Below are 24,018 nucleotides of genomic sequence, written 5' to 3'. Positions count from 1 at the left end.
TTTCGCCGAACACCTTACGCTTGGTCTGCCAAGGCTGGCAGGAACTACCGATTGCTAACCATTATAACTCCCTTCCCATACCGACCTTGGTCTCCTCCATTGCCAGAATGAGGCCACATGCAAACTGGAGGAACAGCACTTCATATTCCAGTTGGGTAGCTTACAACCCATCGGTACGAACAACAAATTCTCCAATTTTGGGTACCGTCTACAAAACAACCCCATCCCCTTTCTCCCCCATAACCCCCATTTTCTTTTGCCTCCCCTCTCCTGAGCTCTGGCTGACCTTGCACCTATCTCTCCCCTCCCCACCAACATTCCTAGACAATTCACACCTGGTGCGTGTTCATCTCTAGTACTTGTCCAACCATCAAACAACCCCCCCCCCCCCAATGCCTGTATTCACCTATGACCTACCATGCTTTGTCCAGCACCTCTCCATTTCCTATGACTTGCCATGCTTTGCCATCCCTTCCCCCTGCAATCAGTCTAAAGAAGGATCCTGACCCAAAACTGCACCCAACCATGTTGTCCAGGGATGCTGTCTGACCCACTGATTCACTCCAGCATTTTGTGTCTTTCATCTATTTCACCCGTCTATCAAAGCACCCTTTGATTCCTCGGTCTTTGCAAACTACTACTCCAATCTCACTTCCCTATCCAAAATACCTGAATGTATTACAGCCAACCCGGAACACTGTCTAAACTGAGAAAGAGGATGGTAGGTGACAGGTGGAAGCAGATACGGGAGTAATGTTGAGCAGATGGAAGCAGGCACTGGAGGGAAAAGAAAGGTGAACCAAGGGAGAAGAAAAACAAATAAACAGATATGCCAGTGATTGATGGATGGAACCGGGTGTTGGAGGGTGATGCCAAGCTAATGGTTGGGGTAGGGGGTAAAGAATAAGATGAAAGAGACCCTGAATGGAATGGTGGGAGTGGGTTATCCAAAATTAGAAAATTATTTCTTCACTGTCACATTACTTGTTAAATGTCTTGAAATGGATGAACAGAAATGGATGAAGCATTGAGAATCATTTTCAGATCTCTCTGCAAACTCCCAGCCAACAACTCCACTTCTCTCCTGCATATATCTGGAACTAAACCAAATGTTTTGCTTCCATTTTGATCTCAAATATGATATGAGATAACTACTTATCAGTGCCATCAAATAGATAGTTTGGGCAGCTTGAAATACTGCACGGTTCTAGCTGTCCTTTAGCTTATTTGCCACTGAAAACCTCATTCATCTCTTTGCTACCTTCCTGATCAACCCTGCCTTCTATTGATTTATACAGGCTCCCAATTAAGCAAAGACTTGATTTTAAAATTCACAACGTTTCTAATTCCTCCAAATCTCAAATCTTCATCCATCTAAAACACCTTCCAAGATACTTTCACTCTTTCAACTTTTAAGTTCCTTCATTTTTGGCATTCATGCAAGTCCCTAACTTCTGGAATTCCTCCATAAACCCTTTCATCTTTTTTTCTTCCTTTAAAAACCTCTTGGACCGCACTTTCGGTCATCTGACCTAACATCTGCAATGTGACTCAGCGTCATCATTACCTGATAATGTTCCCGTTATGTGCCTTCAGGTATTCTGCTACTTAAAAGTGCAATATATTTTTTCCTCGCTAAAAACACTGCATTCAATAATTCAGTAACAAAACTAAGCTTTTGCAGCAGTTTCAGAAACATTTGGCCAGAAGGCGAACATGATTATAGAGAAAAGGTTCTCGGAGATGTAGCAGCTTCTCAACACTTTGCTTAAATGGCATTTCTTCACAGTTGACCTTCAAATGAAATAACATTAATTTCACTGTAGGCTTATTACAAACAGACCCAATCTTGGGAGCTGCAGCCTCCATCAGACCATAACAGTCTATGAGAAAAGGTCAATCAATCAATGCCTGTACTTTTTGTACTGGAAATCGCTCCGTTCAGTATCCAACTCTCTTTAATATTTTGGTCAAGTCAAGAAGAGAGTTTACTGTCATGTGTCCCAGATAGGACAATGAAATTCTTGCTTGCTGCAACACAACAGAATATTATAAGCATAAATATAGAACAGTTCAGTGCGTCTATATAGCATAGACTATATACACTATATATACACTATATATATATATATAAATAAACAGATAAAGTGCAAAGGTTGTTATAGTTCAGAGTTTGTTTGATGGCGAGATGGCTGTGGGGAAGAAGCTGTTCCTGAACCTGGATGTACCAGATTTCAGGCTCCTGTACCTTCTACCTGATGGCAGCAGAGAGATGAGTGTGTGGCCAGGATGGTGTGGGTCCCTGATGATGTTGGCAGCCTTTTTGAGGCAGCAACTGCGATAGATCCCTTCGATGGTGGGGAGGTGAGAGGCTCCTGGCAGTCAATTCTAAATATCCACCCTAGTTAATTCACAGATATGCGCAAGCACCACTGGGAGAGATTATGAACAGGGCCCTTCACCAATTTTCTAATTCCTAGGCTACAGTTACAGGGGCTATATATTTCCATTGGTTCATCACTTTTCGACAAATAACTGTATTTACTCGTTAATGCGGGTTGGCCTAATCTGTGGGATGCTGTATATACAAAAGAGGCAATACAAGCATTAAGGTCAAACTTCAAGGAGTTTCTCAATCAATCTTAATTGTTCAAGCACCTATAAAAAAACTGCGTTTGAAAAATGATAGCATTTATGCAGATCTGGTTTGCTTCCACTAAAGTTTGAAACAATATGTCACAACATGTACAAAAAATGTTGCTAAATTTGTATACGCTTAATCCTTGAAATACCTACCATTTGCATAAGGGCTCACCATCTTCTTATTAGTCATCACACGAGCTGTGGCATTGTTTACCTGAGGTTCACAGATCGACACAGAACCAGCACGTTAAACAAGGAAAAGGTCATTGAGTTTAAAATACAGAACATGCAAAGACTAGCACAATCAAGAACGATTTACTCTTAATTATTATGGTCATAGCATTATCTGAATTAGAAATAAAATTTACAATTTACTTTTTAACTCAATATACATATTAGCATTTATTAATAAAATTCAAAATGTTTTTAAATATTTTCAACAAGGACACTCAAATGTAAACCATTATTTCTCAGGCAAGCTCTTTTCATATTTTGTCCACATTGAAAACGGAAATGACTGAACAATTTGTTTGCTTGGAGTTTCTTTGGGGAAGAGGACATATCAACTGCAATATATGGATTTGCTTGATTGTGATGTATTTATGAGGCCAAATAAATGGTTGTAAATAAGAGGTCATTTATTCTGTTAGATTTGTAAAAACGTATTCTCTTTGCTTCAGTTCAGATGACCATCAAGGAGGGTATGCTCTTTTCAGGAGATGAGTACAAGGCTGGACAGAAATTATTGCAAGTCATTTGAACTGCTCAATAGAAAGGGTGGACACAAAACAATAATGTTTGAAAATGTTATAAAACATTGAGGATAATGAAATATCAGGAAAATATAGACATTTCGGAGAAAGTAACAAATGTACAGCAATTGATTTTTTTTTTTAGCATAAGGGAGACAATATACTATCTTTAATATAATTCAAAAGCAGTGTGTTGGTGACAGGGTAGGGGTGGTGTATTGGACCTTGTGACCTTCAGGATGTACATCTTTCAAGATGACAGGAAAAGTTAAGAATTAAAAATAGCCTTTGCAAAACTTGACTGGCAGATATTAAAGAGGAAACTGAGGGCAAAAAAAAGTTATTCTCAATCAGTTTTTGTAAATCATTGGTTAGAGCTCAAGGGGAGAATTGTGTTCAAGTCTGGGCCACCATATTTTAAACTGGATGCTAACCCCTTGTAGAAAGGACAGAGGAGATTGACGAGAACAGTACTGGGTTGGGGAATGAGATGAGGCACCTAAAGTACATGAAGAATGCAGAAGTTGAGACAAAACTCACAAAGGATATGAATAGAGGAGAGTTAATAGTGGTGTTGAAATGATGAAAATGTTGGAAAAGAGTCTAGCAGGAAGCACAGGATGCATTTTGAAGTATTTTTTTGAAAAAAGAGATGGGAATTTTTGCTTTGACATATGTTGTGACCTGGGATGCAATGCATAATAGGGTGCATGGGTTTAGTAACTTTTAAAATGGATTTCAATGTATATTTGGAAAGGAAAAAAACTTGAAGAGGCCTAACAGGGTTGAACTATTAGATGTTTATCATAGTGCTAGGCAAGTGCGATAGACCAAATGGACCCACTCCTGTAAGGTTCAATGAGGTCCATTTCTCCAAGCTTCAGTTTAACCAAAAGGGATTTGCGAGTATTTTTGAAGAGCCTCTGAGGAACTAATTTTATTTAAGCCCCAAGAAATTTACCTCTCAATATTCACTACAGTACAGGTGCTGATTCCTTCAAGCCTTCTTGCAACATGTGTACAATGCCTTCAAAGTGACACAAAGACAGCAATCAGACCACATAAAATCCTTCATTGCTGATGATCTTGATTCTCACTGATGAGTTCAATGCATTAGCTACCAGTACCTCCATGAAAGAGTAACAAGTTAAACAAGGTATTCATTGTAAGGTGAATTTATTCTGGTGGGTTCCAGATCTGTAGCTAACCTGACTCTATCTGTATTTGATCATTTTCAGTTATGCAAAGGAACTGAATACTTATTGATTGCAAATGAGTCTCAGGAACATTACAAGTGTTCTGTTTAGCTATGAAATTAGACCAAAAAAACGTTTTAAAAGTCTGTCTTTCAATAAACTAGCAAGCAAGAAAGTGGGTAACTAACATTTATCAATGTAAAAATGTTTCAAATTTCCTAGGTCCAGTTATATGGAGGTCATACAAAACTGCATGATAGAACAGGAATCTATTTAGCCCTCTGTGTCCATGCAAGCTGAAAAGGAGTACCCTTGCCACAATTGATCTGCAGCCAAGTGCTAGAAGAACATATCCAAATACTTTTAAACGGTGCTGAAGGTCTGTCACCCTTATCACCCAGGTCTGTCACCCCGTTTCTCCCTTATAGACTAGATGCTATTTTCAGATCAACCAACCAGTGTAAATTCTTGTACCAGTTTATAACTTTTCTGCTAAGGGAAAAGGTCCTATCTTACACAGGCTCCTCAATGTTATACACCTCAAGTCAAGTCTCCACTCAGTTTCAAAGACAAATATCTAGTCTATATAACTAATATTTTTCAGTCCTGGCAACATCCTTAGAAATCTTCCCAGTACTCTTCACATTGCAACTACATCGTTTTTGCATACAGTACACAAGCTGTGGGCTAACTCATGTATTATAGTTTAACTTGAAATGTCAGCCCAAACATTTTCTCTTTAATTTAACATTGAATAGGGTTCCAGCATAGTCAATATATAGCTACATTTAGTCTGTCTGGATTAATAAAACAAATCATCCTCCATGCATTTTATACCACATCAATCTGTACAGCTATCTTTAAGGATCGGTGTATATACGTCCCAAGATTCCCCTGTTCTTTCACACTTCTCAGTCTTTCTTCACGGCCTCGCCTTGGTGCATCTTCTGCACCTCACTGTGTAAAATTCGGTTTGCAACTTTCCTGACCAACCTGGCCATCTGTAACTTCTAGGAGTTTAATTTTTCCTCTATTCAAATGGGCAAGTTTTGGAACATCTGCAGACTTTTGTCATGCGCCCTACAATTATGTCTAACTCCAAAAAGTAAGAGATTGTCTACTGAGCCATATACAACACCAGTAGAAACAGTTCGTCCTATCCCAAAGACAATACTCCTTTGCTTCTTGCCACTGGGTGGGTCTATGGATCAACCTTGCTACTCCCTCTGGCAACCCACAGGCTTTTACCTTTTTAACCTGCCTATAAAGCGGGAGTTTTTCAAAAGACGCTTAAAAAACCCCAAGATGGACTATATAAAATGAATTGCTCTCATTTGACCCAATTGTTAGTCAACATTAACAAATGCATGTATTATTTGCTTGCTTAATTTACATCTTTCAAATTGCAGTTTCATTTTCTTGCTCAGAATTGATTGTAGTAATTATTCTGTTTTTTTTCCTTCTACTTTTAAAACAATAGTATAATTTTAGCAAAGGTCCAATCCTTTGGCATCACACTGGCAGCTAGAGGGGATTGGAATATGATGTTCAGAACCGTTACATTTTCCTCCATATTTAAAAAAAAAAACGCTTAGGATAAATTTCATCTGGGTCTGGTGATATATCCCCTCACTTCCTGTCCTAGCAGCTTTATATGTAATTTTGCATAAATCTCTTCCTAATACACCACATTGGCATCATCCCCCTTTTTTATGAAGATAGCTCCAAAGGACAATCTTTGACTCACATTGATTTTTACCATACATAACTTAATCTTTAAGTGACCCTACTCTTTCCTTAATTATGTTCTAACTCTATACATTTATAAAATATCTTGGGGTTTCTTTGGTTTTATTTTCCGTTATTTTTTCATACCCTATCTTGGCTTTCCCAACATCTCTTTTAATTTCACCCTCACATTTTCTATATTTTTCTCAGCTTTTAGTCAGTCTTAAACTTTGTGATTAAAGTTCTCTTTATCAGTCTCACTTTTTCATTTATGCCCCATGTCATCTCGGTAGTTTTACATTTCAGCAGTCCCATCCTTTACTTTTGTGAAAACATGTGGACCCTGGAGGGCTTGAATCGCCTTCCTAAATGCATGTCAGTACTCAGATTGATTGGTTAGCTTCAAGTAGCTGTTTAGAGTCCATCTTTGTTAAATCATTTCTTAAATCGACTAGAATTTATTTCTACCCTAATTTATCACCTTAACTCCCATGTTATCTTTGCCCTATTTCAGCCAGTTTCTGATAAAAGGTTGATGAAAGATTATCAACATGACATATTAACACTTGTCCTTCAATTCACAGAAGTTGACTGACCAGCTGAATATTCATCGGCAGTTTTTATCCTTTCCCGTTGGAGTTAAGACTCACACTTGCCCCTCAGTGTCAGGAAGACTTACCTAGTGTGGTTACTGCTACTGATTTTAGAATGAATAAGAGGCATACCAATTGGTTTAATGAGTAAACAGAAAGCAGCCCTAAAGAGCAGGGAGGGAACATGCTCAATTCCAGGGTCAAGGAGTGCCAATCTAAGCCAGGCTGACAGCAACAGTGCTTTAGTAAATCATGTCATAGAGGTTAAAAGGGGAGGCATTGAAAGAAAACCAATATTTCTTTAATATGCTAACCTGAACAACTGTTGTATTTATATAGCACCTTTAACATGACAAAACATTCAAAGGCACTTCAGAGCAGTGGCAAACAAAATCTGTCAGTGGGCCACATATTAGGGCAAATGAACAAAAGCTCCAGTGACTTCACTTCCAGTGGCATTAGCATGTTAGGTGACAAGAAGTTCAACCTGAACTGTGATGTCCCTTCAAGATTGAACAGCCTGATGACACTCACTTGCTAGTCCCACAAATGAATAAGTGGTATTTTGGTGGGAATACCAGGATGCAGGAGGTGGCAATGGAATCGTAAGCTAGCATGAATCAGCACCTCCAGAAGATTTAAAAAAAAAATTGAGACAATGGAAACTCACTTAAAGGATGCTTTCAACAAAAACGAGAACTAGTGTTTTTCAAAAAAATCCCACTCTGTTTATGTTGGAATATAAAAGTCAAGATAAAAAGCAGTTTAATATTTTATTAAAACTCATTATTAGTAGGTGATCTTTGATCAGGGACTCTATTAGAATCAATAGATTTGATCAGAACACTTCGCAAAATACACTCTCACCCATTGAAGGTCTACACAGTTTTTAGCCTGAGAAGTACTAGGTTTACCTTTGTTTGGCCACACTCAAACAGATCTAAAAACCATGGGACAAAACAATGAAACAAGGAACATGCCAAAATAAATCTTAAAAATTAAAAGGATAGTAGTGAAGGGGTTTAAACATTAAGTGAGGGCAAAAGTCAGTTTTCCAGCAGTGTGCAACATGAGCACCAAGAAGGGCCAAGAACCATTGGAGAAGCCACACATTGAGCCAATAGAGATAGAGGCACAATCCCAGAGAAACAGAGTAACCATTCACAGGCGTGACATACAAGGAAAGGGGGAGAGAGGGGGAACAAGGACAAACAAACACAAAGAAAGGGTGCATTAATCAGCAAAACTGTAGTTAAAACTCTGAGTAAGATGTGGAGGAGTCACCATCAATCAACCACTAAATATAGCTCAGGCTGCTTAAAAAAAAAAAAAAAAATGTACATTCCAGTACAGGCAGCACCAAAAAACAGCATTGGAAAAGGGGAAAACGACAAGTCAAGTCACATTCGTAGCGTTAAACGTGAAATGGCAGATGGGTTTCCTTTTTGTTTGTGTTCGTTTGTTTTGTTTTCCTTTTTTGGTTCACTTACCCCCTTGCGTACCATCGCCAGCATGTATAGTTACCATGGTTACTGTGACTCAAGTGAAGGGCCCTAAACGCTACATCATCGAGGAGGGAAATATAAAAAAAAAAGCAAAATATGCAAACATCTTACTCAAAAGGCTTTAAATGATTCATAAAGACCAGTCTGCATACAAGGCAGAGCTGAGGAGGAAATCTAAGACCTAAAGTTCCTTGGGAATTAAGAAAATTCCAACCAAAATTATGAAACATTAATCAGGCTTCGGATCCTCTTTGGACAAAGGCACTCTAAGCCGTCTGCAGATTTGGCTGGCTCGTAATAGCCTGAAGGCAAGGAAACAATTGGATTTATAGAAGGTTTTAACAAAAAATAAGAGTAAATGAATAACGTATTATGTTTTAACTGATTATCTTTTAATAATATGTGATAAACATAATTTTGTTATGCACATTCCAAGTAGTTCAGAGCATTGATCTAAGGCCATCTGCAGCTGCTTGGAAAGGCAGTCCAAAGAAGCTCGAGTCAACCTCTTGTTTACAAAAGGAGAGGCCACCTCCACTGATGGATTCACCCCTCAGCACTGCATTGGAGAAAACTGACTCATTTCATTTTGTGTTTCGGTAGTTTTACCTCATAAAACCAAGGGGAACCTATTTGCACCCTGCTTTGAAAGACACGGAGGTAAAACTGGACATTCTCATTGCAAAAACAAAACAGAAGAGAGCCTTGCACAACAGAGGCCAAATTAAAAAAAAAAACAAACATAATTCTGGTCAGCAAGGCAGGAGGAATTACTGTGTAAATTAATGAGTGCAAAAAAGAGATTGGAGGGTAAAGGAGGAGTTAGAACAATGACGCACAAAAGATGACCATCGAACAACCAGTGTATAAAATAAAAAGTGAGGCAAGACATTTAAATTAAATGTATAGAAGGAAACAATTTTTTTTAAGACATGCACCTCTATTTTACGGCCCTCAACCACCGTGCCGTGTAATTTCTCCCTCGCCCTGTCGGCATCAGCACTAGATTCGAAAGTTACGAACCCGAATCCCTGCATGCGGCGGGAGAAGGGGGGAGAACAACATGCACATCATTATAAATAGAACAAGTACATGACCACAATCAGCAATACTCTTCTCTCTCATCCTCATGCATGTTTCTTGGAAAATTAAAAATAAATAAAAAGGTAAGCGGCGAGGCCAAACAAAACTGTACTCGTTACTTGGGCTGATCATTAGTAATCGGGAGTTTGGGGCAGCATTTTGTGGGTAAAGGAAAGTGATGGATGAAAGCGGCAAAGAGCAGGATATAGAATTTTAGTGAGCAGAGGTCGGAAGGAACATTGCAATTTCAAATTCATGTTTTTAGGTGTTCCTATGCATTATCTATAATTAGTATTTATGCTGATCAACAATTTCTGGGTTGTTCTTGCAGCTGGCTTCTAAAGCATATACTTTGCTTAGCTAATGAAAATTCTAAATGCTATTTGTCCTGGTCCCTAAGGAAAGTAAATGTATAGAGTTTTATAACTTTATAACAGTCAAACCTTATGAGCTACAGTCACCCAGAATATAACACATTTATTTGGCTGTTACTGTCAGTTTCATGCTATATTTTTTTACATGCGAACAGTGCAACCATGGCACTGTGTGTCTAACCCGTTATCATGTTGAGGTATTGGTGGGTAACTTCCTTATTTCAAACCTTTGTAGGATTGGTGGTGTCAATAGATGGGGAGGGGTCTGGAAAATCAGTCAGTGTCCTGCTGTTTATAATTCTCCAGTGACCTCTGCTGAAAACTCCAATTACTGAGGACAGCTTCAACCACAGCTGCAGCAGTGAGTGTCTGCATCCCTTGGAAAGATTCCAGAGCTGCCAGAAACTGTGGAACCACATATCAGCAAGAGTCTGGCCTGTAGGAAACACACGAGATGAATTGACGGGTACATTTTTGTAAGTTCTGTACAGCAATCGCACCAATCTTTTTGCTGAAAATATAATTCTCGTAATGAAATAAATCAAATTGAGTTAATAGTCTCTCTCTTGTTTTGACACGCAGGTTGCCAAAATGCTACTTCCCTGCCTTTCTGCTTCTTGCCTTTTCCTAACTTCATCAGTTGATTCCTGGAAGACTGCTATTAATTAAATTTAATTGTGTGTTCGTGAGAGATGACTTTCAGCTGCCACTTATTAGACTGTGAAAGGAGCCAATGGAAAAACAACTGACCACATCAAAGCTAGAATTCTGTGAGCCAAATGGACGAAGAAAATGATCCAACTACGAAAGCCTTCAGAAACCCAAATCTCCGGCTGCACATTTGAAGCATATGGATCAAGTGTGAGATAGTTTGAGACAATTTGCTTTGCAGAATGCAATTTTTGGTCATGTGAAAGGAGTTGGTCATAGAGATAAATTATGTAGTCAGTCAGTGGATAAATGCTTTTGTGTGTTTGCCAGCCAAGCCATGAATTATTTGGGCTTTAACACTTTAGTATAAACCCATGGACACATAGAATCCAAACTAATCCTAATTAACACAATCAACTTTTGATACCAATCAATTCCTGAGTTTTCCAAACCATAACATATTTTAAACAGGGAATGTATTTCAATGTTTTGTAGGATTGCATTGTAAGAAGTCGTTTTTTGGGGGGGAATGGGTGGCACAGTCAGAACACTGTCCTTTTCACCTCCGAAATCTGGGTTCAAGCCAGCAGAGACAGATGGCAGGAAAGTCTCCACTCACAGTCATAATAGTCCCAAGAGAAATTAATTTTGGCAGTTTCTAATAGCAGAAGTCTACAATGTAAATGAAGTGTAATTCAGCACTAAATAGCAATCGTACTCAGAGGTCATAAGGATGCTGATTAGAGGAAATGAAAAGTTAAAATGAAGCAATACTGGCTATTCCGCTCATGCTGAATGTTGAAGCTCAATGGGTACTATGACGCTGTGCTGTAACAGAGGAGCATTTTTCAATAAGTAACCTGACTCAGCATCTCTCTAACACTGAATGTCCAATGAAACAAACCTCAACTCAAACCAAAATTGAAAATGTTCCAATTCAAACTTGGACTCTTCACCAAGATGATTAATTAATCATAATGTTCTTTTAACAACAGAGAGACCTGGTTAAGATATAATACAATAATTAAAGGCAACCATGCGGCTATATTTAAACATTTCTATTCTACAGGGGGGTATATAAGATAGAACAGTAAAGCATAGGAACAGGCCCTTCGGCCCGCAATGTTTGTGCTGAACATGATGCCAAGACCATCTCTTATCTACCTGCACATAATCCATATCCCTCCATTAACTGCATATCCATGTGCCCGTCTAAAAGTCTCCTAACTCTCACTATCATATCTGCCTCCACCACCAACCCCAGCAGTACGTTCCAGGCACTCACCATCCTGTGTATAAATAAAGTTGCCCCATCTCCTTTAAACTTTGCCCCTCTTACCTTAAAGTTATGCCTTCCAGTATTTGATTTTTCCATCCTTGGAAAAGGGTTCTGGCAATCATATGCCTGTTATAATTTTATATACTTTTATCAGGTCTTGTTGCAAACTCTAGCATCCCAGTGAAAACAATCTAAGTCTGTCCAACCTCTAGTCAATACCTCTTATCCAGGCATCATTCTGGTAAACACTTCCCAAAGCCTCAACATCCTTCCATTAATGGGGTGACCAGAACTGCATGCACTACTCCAAATGCAGCCTAACTAATGTCCTATAAACCTGTATCCTGACGCTTATATCCAATCCCCCGACCTATGAAAGAAAGCCAGCATGGCATATGCCTTCTTCACCACTCTATCTACTTGCATTGCCACTTTCAGGGGGTTATAGACTTGGGTACCAAGATGCTTCTGTGCATTAATGCTGTTAAGGGTAATGTCATTAATTATATATTTCCCCCTTACCTTTGACCTCCCAAAGTGCAACACCTCACATTTGCTCAGATTAAACTCCGTCTGCCATTTATCTGTCCTTTTCTGTAGCTGATCTATATTCTACTGTATACCTTGACAGCCTTCCTCGCAGACTGTGGCTCCAGCCATCTTGGTGTCATCCGTAAACTTACAAACTAATCCGTCCATGTTTACGTCCAAGTCATTTTATACATCATCACAAACGGCAGAAGTCCCAGAACATATCTCCATGGAACTCCACTGGTCACAGACCTCCAGCGTGAGTATTATATTTCCACCACAACTCTGTCTTCTACCAGTAAGCCAGTTCTGAATCGATATGATCAAGTCAATGTTAATAGTATGCATCTTAATCTTCTGGATCAGCCTGCCAAGGGGGATTTTATCAACTGCCTGACTAAAATCTGTAGACAACATCCACTGCCCTAACATCATCGATCACCCTTGTCACTTCTTCAAAAAAACTTGATCAAGTTAGTAAGTCATGCCCTGCTATGTTCAAAGTCATGCTGACAGCCTCGAATTAACCCATCTCCAAATATGAGTAAATCATATCCCAAAGAATCCTGACGTGGGATTCAACAACCTATAATTCCTTGGATTCTCTTTACATCCCTTCTTAAATAAAGGGACATTAGCTGTTCTCCGGGAACTCGCCCATGGCTCGAGAAGTTGCAACGGTCTTTGTTGAGGATCCCACAATCTCCTGTCTCGCCTCAATAATCTGAGCTAAATCTCATTACGTCCTAGGGATTTAGCTACCTTAATGCTCTTCAAGTGCCCCAACACCATCTCCTTCTTGTATATTTGATATCGTTTTAATGAAGATCTTGGGTTTTATTTCTAGATCAATAGTGATGTGCTATCATTCAGCAGTCTTCATGGAGTACTTAAAATTTTAAAGCCAATTTAAATATGATGCTCAATTCTCAAGGTGTTTGGTAAATAGTTATTTGTATATCGGATATGACCATTCCTAAGCACTATGCATTACTAAATCTATTTTTATCTTACTGTTACCATGGCCTAATTAGTCTCATTTCATTTTATATTGGCTGTGGAGTAAGGAAACTGCTGCAATAAACAAAACTCCTACTGTGAAGTATATGTGAATGAGTGAATACTTTGTTAAACCACCTTCTTCCTGCAGTATTTTTTATATTACATTAAATTTCAGCAATTTAGAAAATTATTCCCTGTTAAGTGCAGACACTATAATATTAGAATTGTGATAAACGTTTCAACAAAAAAAGGTGGGAATGATCGGAGGAAAACAGGTCAAGATTTGGCAATATCTAAAATTAATGGCAAATGGGAACATATTAATCATTTAAATTTTAATTAAAGATTTCTAACATTATCACAAATGACTTTGACCATTTTTGTCTTTATTGACTCCCCATCAATCAAAACCATCATCCATTCCTTAAAATTCTTTCCCTCCTCTGCAATTTCATTCTACCCCAATCCTGAACAAATGCACTGATCTTACAATTCTCATCAAATGATTGATTTTTCCATTTTATTTTTCCTTCCATAAATTGCTCTAGCTGGCCAAGTTTCTTCGCAAAAAAACACTTTAAATCTTTTGCAACGGTGATGCCAGCTTCATCCTAAAGTGCGATCAACAACGGACAAATATTTTGGAAAATATTGTGATGATAAAGTTGCAACATGTATTTTGTATTAAACCTGAGATTGCTTCAACAATTGGATCATTGCCCGAGTCAGAAGGTCTGAAAATCCAAATCTATTCCTAGACCTGGTCATGTAATTTGAGCAATTTCAATGCAGTACGTTGCAGTTGTGCATGCTCAGAGTTTTCAAAGGAGACATTAAACAGATCTCTTTTCTTCCTTATGGTATGATCTGAAGAATATGAGTGTTCGTCTGATGTTCCTGTCCACACACATTCCTCAAACAACAATGCCACAGGAATTAACTGACGTCTTTGCTGTTGATGGGGCTATGCTGAGCACAACATCATCATAGTTTGTCCCATACAGTACTGAATATACTCCAAAATAGTTCATTGGCCATGAATCACGGTGAGGCCTCGTGGTTGAACGAATCTAACTTCCCAATTTTTGTGTAACATTGAATAACCAGTTATCAAGATTTGACAGCTACAGAATTGGAGGATGAACAGAGACAAAGGAACAATGCAAAAGTTCTCAAGTTCCAAAATTTCTTGTACGGTAGCTTATAATGTTCCATAACGATGAAAGGTCAACTCAATAAAATTTCCCCTCTCCAACCATAAAAATCAACACTCTTACTTAATGCTTTGTCAGCCCTTACAAATCCATATTTAGTGTAGAGGGCAGAAATTCAATCTTATTCTGCTCTAGCTATTCCTAAAGTCATCTGTCCTCAATTTGGCAGGGAGCGCGCACACACACACACAGACACACACACACACACACAGTTTCACAGCCAAATTTGGACATGTGGGTATGGAAGTCTAGGGCACTTGAAAATAAAATAGTAACTCAATGTAGGTAGGTTTGCATTTAAAGTTATGGACCATATACAGGGTTTTATCAAAGCTTAAAGAAATTAATGGTAAATAATTATAGAAAGGAAGTGTGATGGAGATAGCCCAAGTAACTCGTCGTTTTAACCTGGCCTCAGAACTGCAATAAATACAAGCAACAGATGAGCAGTGTCAAAAAAGTAGATCAACAACCCCTGCAGAAGAATGATAAATAAATGTTACTAGATACAAATATAAAAACGAGAAATAAAAAAGGCAATACTCCTATGTGTGTTCATAGACAGAAAACACAATTTAACCCATAAGAATACATGCACCATATCCCCAATATACCACAGTGCACATAATAACACAGTTTCAGCAGCAAAAACAATCATGCTTGAAGTGATTGGTCGAGGGTAGTTGTTTTCATGCTGCGTTAGAGGAGTTTTATCTAAAACCTTATTCATCAACTAAGAATGACGTGAAGCTTTTTGCAAGAATCAGTTCCCCAGTTCGAGCCCACAGGTGACACTGCCAACCACCACTATCAGGAGCAATGAAAATCAGAATTAAGCTGCCCCGTGTCATCCTCACTGGGACACATCCTTTCAGTGAAGAACAAAAAACAGGCTGGTCTGATCTTGGTTAACTGTAGGTTTATGTATTATATAATATAACTCACATTCTTGCTCATATTCTAAGCCTGATTAACTGGATGGGAAAAAAAATGTTAAGTTCAGCATTTGACATTCATATTGCTTCCATTTAAAAAAACGTTAACTCAAAATCACGTGATTTTCTGACGAGCATATTAAAATATAGCCTAGTATGAGAAAAGTATTTGTTTGTAATTAATGGAGCTGTTAATCAAAGGTCTCTGTTCACACTATACACATTGTGCTATCTGCTGAAATCATTTGACCTCTTGGCAACTTAAAAATTTTCCTCAATATATGAGCATGGGAAGACACCAGCATTGTGATGCATCTTACTATTTTCCAATTTATTTAAATTTTCTTCCATGATCTAAATTTTCTACATAAAATGCTTCTGGGTGCTGGCTGCCCTCTAATACATCGGCAAAGTGACATATCTTTGTGCATAGGCCCTGGCAATGAGTTGGTCGCGTGACGATAAACATTATAGGCAAGTCCGATCCTATTCTCATCAAATGTCTGTACAATGATCTTTGGGCAGCAATTGTTCTACTCCGTTATCAATGGGGTAGTACTGCTGATATTTATGCCCTTACAGCTGCTCCGATTGAAATTAACTCACATGGCACAGTTCGAGCATCAACATGAGATCTTTTAGACTTTAAGGCAAAGAAATCATCAGGAAATAGTGATTTGAGTTTTCATGAATGAATGCCACAAACACTTGCAAACTGTTTAAAAAATATCAATGCCAATGATGTTTTGAACATCTATGTTGATTGAATAGCTTGCTCATACTCTTTTTCTATGCTCAAACAGGAATTAAAAATACTTTAGAAGTTGCATGGAACAATTCATCAACAGCTTCATGGGGTAAAATATGTTGCCTAACAAATATACATTCAGCAGCACACTGAATATTAATTTCCAGCTAATAAAATTACAGATCTCTAACTTTTTAAATAATGGAGTGATAACAGCTTAAGTGTTATCGTGGTGCCCATGCCATCAATTATTATGCCCTGACTAAAGATCCCTGGACATTCTTGCAAGCCACTCCTCATCATCAGTTCAGTTTGATTTCTCCCAATTCGGGCAGTTTGGGCATGGTTAGCAGTGGTCTCCCAGATACCGTACACAGCAAGCATACCAATGCATGGTGAGGCTCCATAAGCTGGATACCTGTGGCCGACTCTGAGGACCCACTGTAAAGGATAGCAACTAGGCAAAGACAGCTGTGAAATTGACGAATATAAGCAAAAGGTGTGAGGTCGAAAGGATTCTGGCCAAGTCCTTCACCAGAAATATTATCTCGGTATTAAAAATGTTGCTTCATTAGTCATGAAATCAAAGGAATATGAAAGAAAACTTGTTTTTCCTAACCCTTTTTAAGCATGAAGTGGTTTTAGTGAGACAGTTAATCATATAAAACATCAGAATACTGTGTGGCGAATTGGTCCCCTGTATTTCTGGAAAAACACAAACATAACCAATCAAATCACAATTTAACTCCTTCGCTGCTAAATATAGCTCCCACCCACTATAATGTCAGAAACAGAAAGAAAATAAACTTCAAGATATTAGACACAAAAAGCTGGTGTAACTCAGCGGGACAGGCAGCATCTCTGGAGAGAAGGAATGGGCGACGTTTCGGGTCGAGACCCTTCTTCAGACTGGTTAGGGAAAAGGGGAAGGAGAGATATAGACAATGATGTAGAGAGATAAGAACCATGAATAAAAGATATGCAAAAAAGTACCGATGATAAAGGAAACAGGCCATTGTTAGCTGTTTGTTGGGTGAAAATGAGAAGCTGGTGCGACTTGGATGGGGGATGGATAGAGGGAATGCCGGGGTTACTTGAAGTTAGAGAAATCAAGATTCATACCATTGGGCTGTAAGCTGCCCAAGCGAAATATGAGATGCTGCTCCCCCAATTTGCATTTAGCCTCATTCTGACAATGGAGGGGACCTAGGACAGAAAGATCAGTGTGGGGATGGGAAGGAGAATTAAAGTGTTTAGCAACCGGGAGATCAGGTTGGTTCAGGCAGACTGAGCAATAATGTTCAACGAAACAATCGCCCAGTCTACGTTTGGTCTCCCCGATGGTCCACATCTTGAACAATGGATACAATAGATGAGGTTGGAGAAGGTGCATGGGAACCTCTGCCTAACCTGAATAATATGTTGGGGTCCATGGACAGAGTCGAGGGAGGAGGTTTAGGCATGAATATTGATTTCTCTAACTTCAAGTAACCCCGGCATTCCCCCCCTCTCTCTCTATCCCTCCCCCACCCAAGTTGCACCAGATTCTCATTTTCACAGCTAATAATGACCAGTTTCCTTTATCATCGTTACTTATTTGCATATCTTTCATTCATTGTTCTTATCTCTCTACATCATTGTCTATATCTCTTGTTCACCTTTTCCCTAACAAGTCTGAAGAAGGGCCTCGACCCAAAACGTCACCAATTCCTTCTCTCCAGAGATGCTGCCTGACCCGCTGAGTTACTCCAGCTTTTTGTGTCTGCAGTTCCTTCCTAAACATACTGAAAATAAACATCAAAATATATTTCAATGCGAAGTCATTTAAAAAAAGGCAATATCCCATTTTTATGGCCTGTACAGTCACTTGAAATCATTGGTAAACGCAAAGGTGATTATTAAATTTAGTATGAGATCAGAATGGAAAATGAATGTTGGGAGAGAGAATAATTCACAAGTAATTTTATACATTCAAAACCATGCTATCCCACTTAAAGCTGTGACAGCTCAGAGGGTTGTGGCTCAGGCTGGGTAGAACAATAGAATGTCTGCAATGATTGTAACAGCTCTATGATAACTGAGACTGAGCCTAAACACGTCACAGAAGAAAACGGCAAGATCTCCCCCTTCCAAAAAATGGGCATCTACTGTTAGAAAAATAAATCTATTTGCTTCAGCTTTTGACTATTACTAGATAGTCCACAAGCACAGTCTAGTAGGATTGATGGGAAAAGGCAGATCGGGAATTCAGCAGTGGACTCCAGAAATCATTGAATTGATTTGAATTGAAATAAACAACCAAGCAAGAAGAAATTAAAAACGGTAACAACTCTACAGCAGGTCAGCAGCATGTGTGGGGAGAGAAGGTTGTACCGATGAAAAGCCATCAACCAGAAATGTTGATTTAAAAAAAAAAAATTCCACGATGCTGCGTGACCTGTTGAGTAGTTCCAGCATTTTGTTCTTTTGTCAGCATCTGCAGCTTTTTTTTGGGAGTGAATTTGTATTTACATTTTGTTTTTAAACTTCTTGCAAAGGACAATGAAATGGAAGATTCTCTCTTTAAAAACATTCCATGAAATGCTGCAATCATAACATTTTCATAAATAATAAATCAGATTATCATAAGTGATATCACATATGGTCATCTCTCTCCATCCCAAACCTTTGTTTGACTGCAATGGTAATTGTGATAGATCATTAAGAAACATTAAGCTGATTTTCCAGCATTACAAATACATTAAATACACTTAATACTCAGTCCTTATTCCAAGTGAAATTGCTCCCTTTTCTAGTATACTGTTTTATCTGCACTAGTTATTTAACAGCACATTATTCTTTCTCTCCAGAGATGTTGCCTGTCCTGCTAGAGTTACTCCGGCATTTTTAGTCCATCTTCAGTTTAAACCAGCATCTGCAGTTCCTTCCTACAACAACTATTTAAATTTAAGCCTGGTTTACAAATACAAGCATACTGATGGCTCATGACAATCAACAGCATTCCTAGTTCTCCTAGTGGGCATGCATACTTTCAGATGTATCCCAGGATTGTCACACCATAAGACCATCACCTCAAAAATGACACTATTGCTAACTAGTGGTATACCACCGTGACTCTTTTCCTACTAATGGCTAGCTCAGAAGACCACCATTGTTTTGCTTTTAAGCTTCTACCAATTAAAAAATGCAGCTTACATCTTTAGAGATCCATTTAATATTACTTTCAGTGGGCTGTGAGCACCAAAGGCAAGTTTGGAATTTGATGCTGAGCTAGTTATCACGTTGCTTACTGATATGGTATTTCCCTCAACACCACTGAAGATCCATGAATAGAAACACAAGGTTAACAAGGTGACATATGATTTGCTGCATCTGCAGTTGTTGCAGGGTTGCTGCCACTGCTCTCACTCTGCTCATAAAGTAAATGTGAGAAAACTGCAGTAGTTGCAGTCTTCACAAAGCCATTTATTAGGTTGGAGGTTAATACCTTTCCTTTTCTAGTCAGTTCAATTATGGCAAGGGATAGAGAACTAGATGAAGCTTCAATGTTGTTTACTGAATGGCAGCCCACCTCAGTGACCCTCATTTCCAGTGTTGCTGCAATGTTCAAGGTTTGCAGGAACCAAGAGCATGTGCTCATCTATCAATTTAAAACGGGTTGTAATGGAAAAAAAAGTACAATGTAGAATAATTAAGTTGCCTTAAAGCACAGAGCCATTCTCTTTTTTGAGCATCTCTAAACTGCTCTGTAGTTAAAAAGGCTTTTAATGGCAGCGCTATAATTAAAAAGCCTGTCAGCTAGTTCTCAAAAGAACAAAAGAAGAACGTTCACCTTGAGAATTTCTTTTCTGAAAATTTTCCAGATAAACTGGAGAATTGAAATAAAACTGGGAACTTGACATTAGAGCAGTATATAATTTAAAAATTAGCAGTCTTTAAAGGAATGAGGAGAGAGATGAATTCTACGCCACAATAGTAAATATAAATGGGTAACATGATAAATGTTACTTTAAGGGAAAGAAGGCGCAGCAGAATAATGGCAGTAGAATAGGACAATAATAAAACAATCTTAAACTTATTTTTAAGTATTTTTACTTAATCAGCAGTTTTGTGACCTGAAACTGATTCCAGCCAAGCATCATTTTCCAAATTCTGTCACCATCAAACACGACCAATTCGTTTCCACGCACAGATGGAATCAACACATTGATTGTTGGTATCACGTATTGCCAAATAAATAAATAGGGCCTTGACTGCACATATTACTAAATACTTAGTAAAGGCAACCAGGTGAAAGACTCGATAAACAACTACAATTCTGGATTGTGAACATTGTTTCAGTGAAGGGGAATTAATAAAGGACAAAAAGGGGAATAAATAAAAACAATAGAATGCTTCATGGATACATCATTTAGAAAATGTTGCCATTATATACAATGACGATTACGAGGACAGGGAGACGCTGATAACTACAACCTATCCTATTATGAAGATGATCAGTGAAAAGGATCAACTTTGGAAAATGCCACAAGCTGGAAATAGTTTAAAACAGCCAACAAGTTCAACTTTAGCAATTATATACAGCAATTAGTATAACCATAGAAACATTAAAAAACATGTGCTTACCTTTGAGCCACGCTCATTAAATATAATTTCTACATCTATGATTTTACCAAATTGCTGCAGAGAAAATAAAATAAGAATTTATTAGTACAAATGTCAGTTCAACATTCTGCTCAGAGTTCTACTTTATACATTGACTTAAAGATGCTGACTCCTACTGGAATAGATGTCAATATCAGATTTCCTTAAGTAACTTAAAAGATAAAGGAGTAGCCATATGGCTCTCTTATCTCCTCCACCATTCAATAAGATCATAGCAAATCTGGTAATTACTCTAGTTCGCTTATCTGCCTGATGCCCATAATTTTCATTACCTATAATCCATAGGTCTAACTTGACCTTGACTATATTTAACAACTCACTATTCAGCCTTTTTGAAAGATTTATTCAGCAAGCTTTCATGGCTATATGACCCCAAGGGAGAAACCTGATCCTGCATCTTATTCACGGACATAGACTTTTGAGTGGAATTACTGGAAAGTGACCGGTGCCAGGGCCTTTCAGGGTACCAAGTTTAACTTATTATTTCGACCAGCAGCAACTCACCACTGCACAGATCAGAGGCTAAACCCATTATGGATTTGGGAATCAAACAATTTTGTAACATGGCCTCAATTCAACTGATGTAATCGGGCACAGGTTTTAATTCCTGAAAATCAATCCGCGACAAAAATCATCCTAATGCTTGCCACTTCAACTCCTCATCTCACTGCGACCTATTGCTTTGCAGTCTCCCTCCTTTAGTGGCATTGTGAGTCCCATGCAAGCTCATTTTCCATCTGCACACATTGCAGCCTTCTGGACTCAATAGCGATTCTACAACTTCAAGTAACTTTATTTCTCGAATCTATGTCTGTCACCCTTAATACCAGCCCAGCTTGTTTTTACTCCCTTCCCATTTTTCTCTGAGCATGGATCACATGTCCATCCTAACCTGCTGGGCTTGTCCTTGTGTTCTGCATTTCCCAACTCCCACATTTTTTTTGTCCAGGTTAGTTTCTCACCTTCTAACTGCTCCCATTCACTCACTGACCAGATAACCTCGTTTACAGCTTTTCTCTACGGCCATCCTGGTTTTACCCTATCAGTCATCCCTCTCCCCCACTGCAGTTTAACAAGTTTCATTTGTCTCTTTTTTGCTTCTGAAGAAGGATCTCTGATCTGAAGCATTGACGGGTTCTCTTCCCACAGATGGGAATAGATCCGTTTAGTATTTTTTGTTTTCATTATGGATTTTAATTCATCTCCAAGGTGAAACATTACTGCAAAGCCTACCCAGCCTTCCTCTTATTTCTGCTGCAGCAGTGACAAATTTCCCCTCAGATACCAAGGCAGCACAGGATACCAATTTATTTGGAATTTTCTAGGGCCAAAATTAAAACTTTAATTCACCCCATATTATGTTTAATTTGATGTAAAATCATAATGGGGGTGATAGCTTTATTCATAAGGCTTTTTTCTTGCAAATTTCCAGCATTTACAGTATTCAGCATTGTAGAGGAAGTTGAACACCAGATACAGAAAACACGAGTTTCCATCAGGATGGCTGCCTCTGATAAGTGGTCACACTGGTGTAAAACAGACTGAAAAGGTCTGAAGAAGGGTCCCAACCCAAGACGTCACCCATCCTTTTTCTCCAGAGATACTACATGACCTGCTGTGTTGCTGCAGCACTTTGTGCCTACCTCTGAAAAGGTTCCTACTGAAATGGAGCAACTTAAAACTGGACCAGATACAAATTCAAAAGATTCCTTGCTATGTGCAATTCAAACCATATATGATGTTAATGAGCCACTGATTTGCTCAGATTTTGATACATGGATTCTACTAAACTGGCAGAAGACCACGCACAAACGGACATGAAAATATGCTAACTGACAATGGACTCTTGAACCTCTGGTCCCAAAAGTATAATTTCAACGTTTATGTTCATTTATTTGGTCTTTCCTCTCTCTAAAAACCATCCTTCAGCTTACGGAATGCTGTTCTTCCAACTACTTTACTGCTTGGACACCGCACTTTTTCCTCCCACCATTGACAACACAGTTTTGCGCTACCAAGATTCCACATTCTCTGATCTCCTTCAACTATCTTTCCATTGTTCATTTTTGTTTCTAAGATTCTCTTTAAAAAAAAAACCTTCACTAAGCTTTGTTTATATCCTCACTACATCTTTCTTTGCCCTGGCTATCTATTTTTTTTTTCCTTTTCTGATTATGACTGTCAGCGTTTTGTGACATTTTCATGCATTGAAAGTGCACGATACATGCAAATTATTGTTTTACACTGTCTCCACTTTGATTCAGATTCTTGGTGACTGGCATTCTGGTTCATGGGGTTCATGCTGCTAAATGTGGTTCCATTATTCCAACAGCAAACTTTTCATGGGTCTGTGAATCTGCTGCTAGGCTAAGTAGCTAGATTAATAGGGCAACTCACTGCCACTGGCTATCCAGAATGTAAATTCAAATATAGCAAATAAAAAATTACTTGAATGCACTTCAACTGCTGGAGGGAAAGATCAAACATTTAAGACCATCTTACATGTCTCACTGTATCCTTTGATATTAAAGTTCATTGTTTGTAAAACTGAGCATCAAATACAATTTCAATCATGATGATTTTGCTCAGCAATTTTTCATATTCATCTCAAAACAGAAATTAAAATTCTAGTGGGGATCATTCTAGTGAATCTTCCTTTTTTCTCCAAAATAGATAGTTACTTTGTGTGGTGGTGTGGACCAAAGCTGGATACAGTATTCTCACCCTGGCCTGACCAATTACCAGTATTTTAGACTGGAGAAGCTGGAGTTGTTATTAGAGCAACAAAATTAGAAGGGAGTTTTCATGGATCTGTTTTTATCATGAGAGGGTATAAAGAAAGTCTGTTTCCATTAATGGATAGGTCAAGCATCAGGGCATATATTTTAAGTACTACAAGCTACAAGAAAGATGGTTAGGGACAACTTTATATGTTAAGAGTGTTATAATTTGGATCTCTTTGCTGTAAGAATATTGGAAACAGAACTAACCGATGCTTTCAAAGAATTGCAGAGAAAGAATTGGAATAAATTGCTGCACACAGGGACAGCAAAACGCTGGGCTGAACAGCGATCTCTTGTGCCAAAATGATTATATAGTGCTCTTCCCCTTGTCCATCT

The 24,018-nt window shown here is 38.5% G+C and overlaps 1 protein-coding gene across 10 annotated transcripts in view; it reads right to left on the bottom strand.

Annotated features, from left to right (window-relative positions):
* LOC116966763 (RNA binding protein fox-1 homolog 2-like) overlaps positions 1–24,018 on the bottom strand; it is a 209,913-nt gene that overhangs the window by 30,682 nt on the left and 155,213 nt on the right. For all 10 annotated transcript variants that reach the window (XR_004410067.1, XM_033013085.1, XM_033013086.1 and 7 more), the window contains 3 exons: positions 20,861–20,914; positions 9,356–9,448; positions 2,797–2,857 (listed from right to left, as the gene is read on the bottom strand). Coding sequence is in view for 9 of the 10 variants with exons in the window: in XM_033013085.1 (XP_032868976.1) it covers positions 2,797–2,857; positions 9,356–9,448; positions 20,861–20,914 (208 nt within the window). In the remaining variant the exon portion in view is untranslated. The remainder of the gene's footprint in view (positions 1–2,796; positions 2,858–9,355; positions 9,449–20,860; positions 20,915–24,018) is intronic.

Source organism: Amblyraja radiata, chromosome 38 (assembly GCF_010909765.2).
Source record: "Amblyraja radiata isolate CabotCenter1 chromosome 38, sAmbRad1.1.pri, whole genome shotgun sequence".
In the NCBI taxonomy this organism is placed as follows: domain Eukaryota; kingdom Metazoa; phylum Chordata; class Chondrichthyes; order Rajiformes; family Rajidae; genus Amblyraja; species Amblyraja radiata.
This window is presented reverse-complemented; position numbering and strand designations above follow the sequence as displayed.